The sequence below is a fragment of the Ostrinia furnacalis genome, unplaced genomic scaffold (assembly GCF_004193835.3).
Source record: "Ostrinia furnacalis isolate ACB-3 unplaced genomic scaffold, ASM419383v2 OfSCF0694, whole genome shotgun sequence".
In the NCBI taxonomy this organism is placed as follows: Eukaryota; Metazoa; Arthropoda; class Insecta; order Lepidoptera; family Crambidae; genus Ostrinia; species Ostrinia furnacalis.
The window spans coordinates 108,585-120,325 of record NW_021130933.1 but is presented as its reverse complement, the minus strand read 5'-3'; the positions used below and the strand labels follow the sequence as shown (position 1 = coordinate 120,325).

The 11,741-nt window shown below is 38.6% G+C and overlaps 1 protein-coding gene across 1 annotated transcript in view; it reads left to right on the top strand.

Moving 5' to 3' along the window:
- ATP7 (copper-transporting ATPase 1) overlaps window positions 1-4,515 on the top strand; it is an 89,622-nt gene extending 85,107 nt beyond the window's left edge. The window contains exons 29-31 of the mRNA XM_028299954.1: window positions 18-88; window positions 1,110-1,253; window positions 3,216-4,515. Of these exons, the coding sequence (XP_028155755.1) occupies window positions 18-88; window positions 1,110-1,253; window positions 3,216-3,333 (333 nt within the window). The 3' untranslated portion in view covers window positions 3,334-4,515. The remainder of the gene's footprint in view (window positions 1-17; window positions 89-1,109; window positions 1,254-3,215) is intronic.
- Window positions 4,516-11,741: the final 7,226 nt, after the last annotated feature.

The following is an 11,741-nucleotide window of genomic DNA, read 5'->3' as shown; positions in this document are numbered from 1 at the left end:
GTATTGTATGTCCACAGCCGTGGATGGCATCAGCAGCTATGGCGATGAGTTCAGTATCCGTCGTCTGCTCAAGTTTATTGCTCAAGACGTAAGTAAAACCCTATATTTTTACCTATATTTGGAGAAATATACTCTCTTCTGAATACTGGCCCATTTATTGTCCCGAAGTAGTAGTAGGGTTAAAGTAATACTAGGACCCGCGTCCCAGTAGGCTTCTAAAAAGCTCTTTACACGTGCAGAAGTGTAAAGAGCTTTTTAGAAGCCTACTTGCAAAAGAAACGAGTTTGACTTGATAAATACTTTGTCGGCCTTTTGGTGTAGTGGTTCGAAACGGACTACTATTCCGGAGGTAGCGGGTTCGATTCCCGCACAGTACAAACATTTGTGTGCATGAACATATTTGTTTGTATTGGACTGGGTGTTTTCTATGTATAATAAGTATGTATTTACAAAAAAAAAAGTATTTAAGTATGTTTATATCCGTTGTCTAGTACCCATAGTACAAGCTTTGCTTAGTTTGGGACTAGAAGCGTAGTGTAAAATGTCCAAGGATATTTATTTATTTATATCTTGTAACTCCTCCTATGTTCTTCTGATTAATTGCGTTCCGGGTCCAATGACAGTTTAACTTTCCCCCGGGACAAACTTGACCTTCACTGGTTGGGTTATTGGCGGTCAAGCTGTAGATCCTGGCTACACAGGAGTTGCAGTGGGAATGAGAGGTGGGAATAGTCCCGTTGATAATTTGTTTGTATGTAATTTGGAACTCAAATGTTTCAAAGGATTTTTTGTTTCTTTCAATAATTAATAACCAACCGGTGTTTCCAGCTTCAAACAAATATCATCGACGTTTGTTGAATAACTTTACCTATCTTTCGTTCGTTATAGTTTTAAAATAAGCCTTTAAAAACTGTATTGCTCATAAGTTGTGTGTTTTACAAAATCGCCTGTATTCACATACATTACTATGAGGTCTCACAGTGCGCGTGGACACACAAACGAATCGCAGAGCTCTATTCAACGCTGTGCGTTCGATTTGCTGCTTCACTTAAGCAAGCATCGTTTGTGAATACGGGCGAATGTTAACTTAATAATAAATCGGTTTCCAGCTTCAAGAAAGCGACAGCAGAGGAACTGACTACCCCAGAATACCTGCAGTCGATACACTTAGAGGAACTGGACTCGGTGTCTGTGCACCGAGGGTTAGATGATAGATTGGATCCATCCGGCAGGGCAGCTTCGCCTCTTGCCAAGTTAGTATAATATCTATAAGGTCACTGACTGACTCACTCATCATCATTTTCAGCCACAGGACGTCCACTGCTGAACATAGGCCTCCCCCAATGCTTTCCATGTTGTCCGGTTGGTAGCGGCCTGCGTCCAGCGCTGTCCTGCTACCTTTATGATGTCATCGGTCCACCTTGTGGGTGGACACTGACTCACTCACTCATCACGAAATCTCAGAAACTACAAGTGTCTCAAATTTTGCATGGGGTTCCTTTTAAAGCGTAGGTGCTCAAATTTTACATGGGGGTTCCTTTTAAAGCGTAGGTGCTCACTAAGACGAAAGAGGTAAAACGGGATCAACGCGTACGAAGTCGCGGGCGGCTGCTAGTATATTATAACCACCACACTTACAACACCACACTGTAACCACCCACATAATAAAATGCACCTATATGTGTGATTCTTACATTCTGTTCTGATGCGTCATTATGACACAACATGTCAGACAAGTATAAATCCGCCTTTAATCATAGGCTGAGTTGCACCATCTAACTTTAACCGTAACTATAACGATAACCGATGTTTTTTTGTATGGAATTTGACAGATTTTTGACGCTTGTCAAAGTTAAAGTAAGATGGTGCAACTCATCCTTAGTATATTTTTTTCTACTAACGTACAGTAGTTGTATCTCACTCACACGCTGTTTTCTCTGTCGCACCAGCAAAGGGGCGGAGTCGTGGAAGACTGCACTGTTAAAGGTTTAGTTGTGCATCGGTGTGTAGTATTTGAGTTTTATTTGCGTTTCTGTTTGTCCGTCCTTTGGCGGTGGAGGTAATAGTATAAAGCCCGGTCTGCGAACACGTAGCATTTTGTCTAATGACCCCATGCTACACATCCTTATCGCTCGCGCGTAATTATATTGCTGTCGCGACTGTGCGACGGGCGCCCGCAGTTAGTGTGCGAGCGCGACAGCAACATAATTACGCGCGAGCGATAAGGATGGGTAGCTTGGGGTCATTGGACAAAATTCTACGTGCTCGCAGACCAGACTATAGCAGTTTTAATGGCATATAACGCCCGTATTCACAAACATTACAATGAGGTCACACAGTGCGTGTGGATGCACAGAGTGAACCAATCACAGAGCTCTATTCAACGCTGTGCGTTCGATTTGCTTCTTCACTTAAGCAAGCATCGTTTGTGAATTCGGGCGTAAGAAACGCTTAAGTCAGTCAGTGCCTGAGGTGTGGGAGCGGCTAGAGTGATTTTGTGACGGTCAAACGTCAGCGAGACATCAGATTTCTATGATACGTCACGTCATATGTCAATGTCACCCCTCCCGTGCCGCTCCTATACCTCAAGCACTAAGTTAAACGCTAGAGCTATAGTTTAAAATATGCCATTAAAATTGCTAGAATACTGTTATATTTTGTGTTTGGAAGGTGTTGGTTTTTGATTTGATTTGATTTTTGTCCAGGCTCACATATTATACATTTTGTCATTTTTCTTTCAAGCATGTTTTTTTTTGTTTGCTACCATAAGAAAAAAATTAAGAAAGCATCTTGAAATTATTTGTATACAATCTATAAATCAGTGACATGGCTTGACGTACTCCTGCAGTCAAGACCAAATGACCTGTGTGATGATGATGATGATGATAGAAGCCTAGCTATGCCACTGATTTTAGAATAATATGCCTTTTCGCGTATGATTTTACTTGTATTTATGTATTTGTTACAATATTTCACGCAATCTTTTTTGACATATTTTGACATTTCCCATTATGTATTTTAATCAATACACAATGTCAACTTAATGACGTCATATCCATACTAATGTTATGATTCATACGAAAAGAAATGTAACTCGACATTTTGTCATCATATAAATTGTACCATCTTCGATTGTACTACAATCGATTGTGAATGTTATTTGGGGGATAATCATTTTAAAAACTTCTCGATTAATAATCGATTACGATTTACAGATTATTCCATCGAAGCAAATCGAATGAGGGCTGCCTTCTACAAGAGGACGATGACCTGATGACCGTCTCTTTTATACCAAAGCGGCCGACGCGAGAGCAACCGAGCTTGAACGGGTAGACGTAATTTTGAACTGTATTATTATAGGAAATTGGGTCGAATTTAGCCTGAAGATTTTCACGGGAAATGATAGACTTTGCTGAATGTATAATCGATCGTAAATCCATCGAATAAAGTGCTATTTTGATTGCCACAGCGTGATTCTCTCTTGGTTGGGATATTTGTCAACTTTTATTTCAAATGTGACGTATAAATGTTTCTTCTCTGTCATAAAAACTTAAATTTTAATTGTAATATTTATTTTTAAATGTAACTACATAGTTAAAGACTTTTATAGGCTTAATATTTTTAATAAAATAATTATGTCCTCTTCATTATTTCAAATTATCGCTCAAACTGAAATTTTGTACTATCATCACAAATTAATTTAGAAAAGTATTTCTTTAAGGTACAATAAAAATTGGCTAACAAATTGGTCTATTTGCAATTGATGGAAGATTTAATATACAGGTTCTCCCAAAATTATAGATGACCTACACTGAACTGTCTCTGCTATAACATTGACAGGAGTGCGCTATTGTCAATACTGGGTTGTTTATAGTTTTTGATTTTTTTCACTTGACGTTTCAAAATTGTTGAACTATAGCACGTCCAATGTCAGTGTGACATGCTAATTTTGGGACATCCTGTAGAAAAAAATGACGTCATAAGTTGGTAATTATAAAATCCTACTACCTGCAAGGTATATCTATAAATCCTACTACAAGACGACGAATTTCTCCAATGGATTTTAAATTGTATGTCTTTACTGTAAGGTTGAAATTCAAGTGAGAAGATGTGATTGTATGTTATGACAGCTGTAATGAGCCAGTTGCACTGCAAAAGTCGATCTTATTTCGTGTGCAGTAAGGGTTATATTACAGTCTACATGGGGTTTTGGTGTGCCTGACTTGTATGCTTTATTTGTGGTCCCTTTCCCTCTTGTGTTATTTCTAATACGATAGAAGAGGCTAGGAAATTGTATGTCGACTGATGGTCTTACTTATTTATGACTTGGTGTAAGAAAAATGGCGGGAATAGATGAATAAATTGTACGATAGCACTCAAACTTAACTTTAACACCTTATGTATAGGTCTAAAGCAGTCTTTCCCAAAGTGGGCGATAACGCCCCCTTGTGGGCGCTGCAGGCTTAAAGGGGGGCGGTAAGAGACCCAGAAAAAAAATCGGGACGTTGCAACGCGTTGTGTAGAGGCTTGGGAGGCGTCATCTACTAAGAGGACTCTTAGACACCGACTGAGCTCGACTCTTAACTACAAAAATGGGGGGCGCTAAAAAATAATTTATTCTCAAAGTGGGCAGTAGACTAAATAATTTTGGGAACCACTGGTCTAAAGCTTAACTCAATCAGTGTCTGGGGTATGGAAGCGGCTAGGGTGTTTTTGTGGATGTCAAACGTCTGCGAGATTTTAGATTTGTATCCTCTGTCACGTCATAATATTATGTCAATACTACCCCTCCCGTGCCGTTCCCATACCACAGGCATTGTCTCAATGAGGGCTATCGTTTTTATACTTAACTAGCTGACCCGGCGAACTTTATTCCGCCTTAATGGCAATAAATAGGCAGCCTTTTTATTTATTCCGAACGGGATAAAAAGTATCCTATGTCCTTCTCCTGGCTCTAAACTACCTCCCTGACAATTTTCAGCTAAATCAGTTCAGCCGTTCTTGAGTTATCTAACACGACTTTCTTTTATATATATAAGATAGACTAGCTGACCCGGCGAACTTTATTCCGCCTTAATGGCAATAAATAGGCAGCCTTTTTATTTATTCCGAACGGGATAAAAAGTATCCTATGTCTTTCTCCTGGCTCTAAACTACCTCCCTGACAATTTTCAGCTAAATCAGTTCAGCCGTTCTTGAGTTATAAGTGGAGTAACTAACACGACTTTCTTTTATATATATAGAAGACAGTTGGCACCCCTGGCGATTGACAGGACCTTACTCTACAGTGGCGCCATCTTGATGAGTGCAAATGCGATAGTCCTCCTACCACTTTAGCGCTCACCAGTTGGCGCCACTGTCTTCGCTACTAGCAAGTGACAGGACCTTACTTTACAGTGGCGCTAACTGGTGAGCGCTAAAACGATAGCCCTCATTAAGCACTAGACCTAGTAAGGGTTATCGTTTTGGCACCATGGTGGCGCCACTGTAGAGGTCATGTCAATCGCCAGTGTTGCTAACTGTTAGTATAAAATCGATGGCTCTCATTGTAAGATGCTTATTTGTAACGAAAATGAACTTTATTGTGCTATCGACTGAATATAAACTTTTATTGGCCATAGATTTCGCTTCGCTCCAAAAAACCGCGCGCAAAAAGATCTATGAAGCACTTTTATTCCACAGATTATGTATGGCTTGTATATAGATGTTTATTACTGTTTTATTGTATAGTTACCGATATATACCTGTGTTGATGTTGATATAATTTTGTACAAATGATTTATTAGTTAACATGGTATCTCAGTAATCATAGATACAGTGACGTATATAGTTTAATATTATAATGCCTTCCGTAAAATAAATATTCTTTACTTTTAAATATTACGTGCCTTTTTATTTTAATAAAAAAATACATATCTTGCCTTATCTACCTTATGCTGTCACCATGGTTGGCTGGAAGATATGCGTCCCGTCACAACACGTCATAAAGATATATTATATCTTTAGAGAGAACTAAATGAATTGATGGGGTGTGAAAGGCAAAGCCAAATCATTTTCTTGTCGTCAGTCCGAATTTATTTGTCTGACGTGTGGTGACGTGACGCATCAGAACAGAATTGGTTTCATTCGCTAGTGTTATATCGTGTCGTGATGACTGACGTGTCGCTTAATGTTCTATTCCGTTCTGATGTGTCAAGAGTGACACAAAACCTTATACAAATATAAATTCCGGCATTAAGCGATTGGCGCAAGTACACTATGAGGAAAATTGTCCAAGTCGAAGCGCTAGCCAGCACACCGAAGAATGGCCGACGCACGGGCGGGGAAAGGATTAAGTAACCGAGATGGTGTTAACACTATTGCGTCTTGGAGACAATATCCCGCATAATGGGACTATTCCCACCTCTCGTTCCCACCACTGCAACTCCTGTGTAGCCAGGATCTACAGCTTGACCGCCAATAACCCAACCAATGAAGGTCAAATTTGTCCCGGGGGAAAGTTAAACTGTCATTGGACCCGCAACGAAATTAATCAGAAGAACATAGGAGGAGTTCTAAATTAAGGTTCGACTTCCCTCCATTGCAAAGCGGATGACAGGTGACAAAGGTTTAAAAGCACGGAAATTTTTCCTTGTCGCGACAAGATCGGTGTAATAAATTGCAGAAACAGATAGCAATATCCCGCAAAGTGTACACTGTACTTGCGNTTTGCGTTTGTGTTTGTCCGTCCTTTGGCGGTGGAGGTAATATTACAGCTGTTTTAACCTTTTCAGCGCCACGTCAAATACAAAAGCCATCACTCTAACGCCACGCTTGATAAATTATGATATCAATATAATCACTGTATTCATTATTATTCAGCTTACATAATACTCAATTAGCCTATTACTACTGAGATCATTTTTAAGGCTGATTAAGAGTAGGCGCACACCGTTGATTTTTAGTTGGCCGATAGTTATGCCCGATTTTAAATTGTATGAAGAATCGGCCAAATCGAATCGGCGTAGTGTGCGCACTCCCATACATGCCCATACTGATCAACTGCCCGACTAAACTACCGGCCGACGAAAAATCAACGGTGTGCGCCTACTCTAATCGTCGTTAGCGGTCAACCTGATGTACGCAAGTATCCGTCATTGGCGTTGAAAAGGTTAATGGAATACAACGCCCGTATTGACAAACATTACCATGTGCGCGTGGACGCACAGGGTGACACACGAACCAATCACACAGCTCTATTTAACCCTGTGCGTTCGATTTGCTGCTTCACTTAAGCAAGCATCGTTTGTGAATATGGGCGTAAGAAACTATCGATCTAGCGCTTAAGTCAATCAGTGCATGAGGTGTGGGAGCGGCTAGAGTGATTTTGTGACGGTCAAACGTCAGCGAGACATCAGATTTATATGATCTGTCACGTCATATGTCAATGTCACCCCTCCCGTGCCAGGCACTGAGTTAAGCGAGAGACCTATAGTTTAAAATATGCCATTAAAATTTCTAGAGTACTATTATATTTTGTGTTTGGAAGGTGTTGGTTTTTGATTTGATTTGATTTTTGTGCAGGCTCACATATACAGGGTGTCATTTTCTTTTAAGCATGTTGTTTTTTGTTTGCTACCATAAGAAAAAAATTAAGAAAGCATCTTGAAATTATTTGTATACAATCTATAAATCAGTGACATGGCTTGACGTACTCCTGCAGTCAAGACCAAATGACCTGTATGATGATGATGATGACGATGATAATAGCCTAGCTATGCCACTGATTTTAGAACATGCATTTTTGCGTTTGGTTTTTCTTGTATTTATGTATGTGGTTCAATATTTCACGTAATCTTTTTTGACATATTTTGACATTTCCCATTATGTATTTTAATCAATACACAAGATAAACTTAATGACGTCATATCCATACTAATGTTATGATTCATACGAAAATAAATGTAACTCGACATTTTATTTGTCATCATATAAATTGTAGGTACCATCTTCGATTGTACTACAATCGATTGTGAATGTTATTCGGGGCTAATCATTTTAAAAACTTCTCGATTAATAATCGATTATGATTACAGATTATTCCATCGAAGCAAATCGAATGAGGGCTGCCTTCTACAAGAGGACGATGACCTGATGACCGTCTCTTTTATACCAAAGCGGCCGACGCGAGAGCAACCGAGCTTGAACGGGTAGACGTAATTTTGAACCGTATTATTATAGGCAATTGGGTCGAATTTAGCCTGAAGTTTTTCACGGGACATGCTAGACTTTGCTGAGTGTATAATCAATCGTAAATGCATCTAATAACGTGCTATTTTGATTGCAGCAGTGTGATTCTCTCTTGGTTGGGATATTTGACAACTTTTATTTCAAATATGACGTATAAATGTTTCTTCTCTGTCATAAAAACTTAAATTTTAATTGTAATATTTATTTTTAAATGTAACTACATAGTTGAAGACTTTGATAGGCTTAATATTTTTAATAAAATAATTATGTCTTCTTCATTATTTCAAATTATCGCTCAAACTAAAATTTAGTACTATCATCACAAATTAATTTAGAAAAGTACTTCTTTAAGGCTACAATAAAAATTGGCTAACAAATTGGTCTATTTGCAATTGATGGAAGATTTAATCAAATCAAATCAAATCAAATCAAATCACTTTATTTGTAAAAATGTGGGTAAAAATGATGACAATTAATATGGAAAAAAGTACAACACATTTACCATTACTGGCATACAAATATTTTATGGTATCGAATTAATATTAAAATGTCAAATTATAATATAAGTCAATACAATACAATTCAAATTAAATACAATAAGATACATAAAAATTCACATTCCAATTAATGTACAGGTTGTTCCAAAATTATAGATGTCCTACACTGAACTGTCCCAGCTATGACATTGAAGTTCACTATTGTCAATACTGGGTTGTGTCACAGAATAAGTAATAGTACAGGTACAGAAGGATTACTCCGCACGACGATTTAAATAAATGCGAGTCTTGCTGCGACGCGATACAGTGGAATTCAGCTCGCACAGCACTACGTACCTACAATTTTATTCACCTACAAGTTTTGTCTCTTTCTATCGCGTGCCTCTGAACTCTTCTTACGCTGTTAGGGTTGCTGTCTAGTGAAAAAATAATTAATCTACTTATTTGTAATGAGGTACGTATGTAGGTAAGTAAAAATAACATTTCAAATATACCTAATTAGGATTAAAAAAACTTGTTCTATTACAATGTCTTCATTCATACCTATTTTAACATAAGACAGATAAATTAAACATACTATTACAGAAAAAAAAAGAATCCTATACTATCCTAAGAATTTTATTATTGATTACCTACATGGCCAACATACCTTTCAGCATCTTTGGGAAGCGAAAAAAAAAGATAAATCCGGTAATTTCTTTTCGAATTTAAACACCCGAACGCCGCACAATATTTCTTTCTCTTTATGTCCATTTTTAAATAATACTTCGATCATAGAATTATAATCATACTAAAACGCACGCCAGCGTCCTGACGGGCGAGCGCGTGACACTCGACTGATATAATACCCGCCGGCGGGGCGCTTCGCTGTAGGTAATTATCGGATGTACCGCGCGGAGTGAGCCAGGCCTGGTTGTGTATAGTTTTTGATTTTTGTCACTTGACGTTTCAAAATTGTTGAACTATAGCACCTAGAATGTCAGTGTGACATGCTAATTTTGGGACATCCTGTAGAAAAAAAATGACGTCATATGTTGGTAATTATAAAATCCTACTACCTACAAGGTATATCTATAAATCCTACTACAAGACGACGAATTTCTCCAATGGATTTTAAATTGTATGTCTTTACTGTTAGGTTGAAATTCAAGTGAGAAGATGTGATTGTATTTTATGACAGCTGTATTGAGCCAGTTGCACTGCAAAAGTCGATCTTATTTCGTGTGCAGTAAGGGTTATATTACAGTCTACTACATGGGGTTTTGGTGTGCCTGACTTGTATGCTTTATTTGTGGTCCCTTTCCCTCTTGTGTTATTTCTAATACGATAGAAGAGGCTAGGAAATTGTATGTCGACTGATGGTCTTACTTATTTATGACTTGGTGTAAGAAAAATGGCGGGAATAGATGAATAAATTGTACGATAGCACTCAAACTTAACTTTAACACCTTATGTATAGGTCTAAAGCAGTCTTTCCCAAAGTGGGCGATAACGCCCCCTTGTGGACGCTGCAAGCTTAAAGGGGGGCGGTAAGAGACCCAGAAAAAAAATCGGGACGTTGCGTAGAGGCTTGGGAGGCGTCATCTACTAGGAGGACTCTTAGACACCGACTGAGCTCGACTCTTGACTACAAAAATGGGGGGCGCTAAAAAATAATTTATTCTCAAAGTGGGCAGTAGACTAAATAATTTTGGGAACCACTGGTCTAAGGCTTAACTCAATCAGTGTCTGGGGTATGGAAGCGGCTAGGGTGTTTTTGTGGATGTCAAACGTCTGCGAGATTTTAGATTTGTATTCTCTGTCACGTCATAATATTATGTCAATGCTACTCCTCCCATGCCGTTCCCATACCTCAGGCATTGTCCAATGAGGGCTATCGTTTTTATACTTAACTAGCTGACCCGGCGAACTTTATTCCGCCTTAATGGCAATAAATAGGCAGCCTTTTTATTTATTCCGAACGGGATAAAAAGTATCCTATGTCCTTCTCCTGGCTCTAAACTACCTCCCTGACAATTTTCAGCTAAATCAGTTCAGCCGTTCTTGAGTTATAAGTGGAGTAACTAACACGACTTTCTTTTATATATATAGAAGACAGTTGGCACCCCTGGCGATTGACAGGACCTTACTCTACAGTGGCGCCATCTTGATGAGTGCAAATACGATAGTCCTCCTACCACTTTCGCGCTCACCAGTTGGTGCCACTGTCTTCGCTACTAGCAAGTGACAGGACCTTACTCTACAGTGGCACCAACTGGTGAGCGCTAAAACGATAGCCCTCATTAAGCACTAGACCTATAGTAAGGGTTATCGTTTTGGCACCATGGTGGCGCCACTGTAGAGGTCATGTCAATCGCCAGTGTTGCTAACTGTTAGTATAAAATCGATAGGTCTCATTGTAAGATGCTTATTTGTAACGAAAATGTATTTTGTTGTGCTATCGACTGAACATAGACTTTTATTGGCCATAGATTTCGCATCGCTCCAAAAAACCGCGCGCAAAATGATCTATGAAGCACTTATTCCGCAGATTATGTATCGCCTTGTCTATGGCTTGTATATAGATGTTTTTTTACTGTTTTATTGTATAGTTACCGATATATACCTGTGTTGATGTTGATATAATTTTGTACAAATGATTTATTAGTTAACATGGTATCTCAGTAATCATAGATACAGTGACGTATATAGTTTAATATTAATGCCTTCCGTAAAATAAATATTCTTTACTTTTAAATATTACGTGCCTTTTTATTTTGATTGAATAAAAAAATACTTATTTTGTTCTTTACCTACCTTATTGTCACCATGGTTGACTGGAAGATATCTGTTTAGAGAGATAAGCACAAGTTGGCTGAGTTACACTTGCACCACCTTACTTTTACCGTAACTAGGTTTAGGTATCGTTTCATCCAGGAAGACGCGCCCCACCACTTTTTGATCGAGGAAAGCGCGAAAAGCAAAGCCGAAACATTTTCCTCTGGTAAATTCAAAAGTAAATCGGGCTTTAGTCGA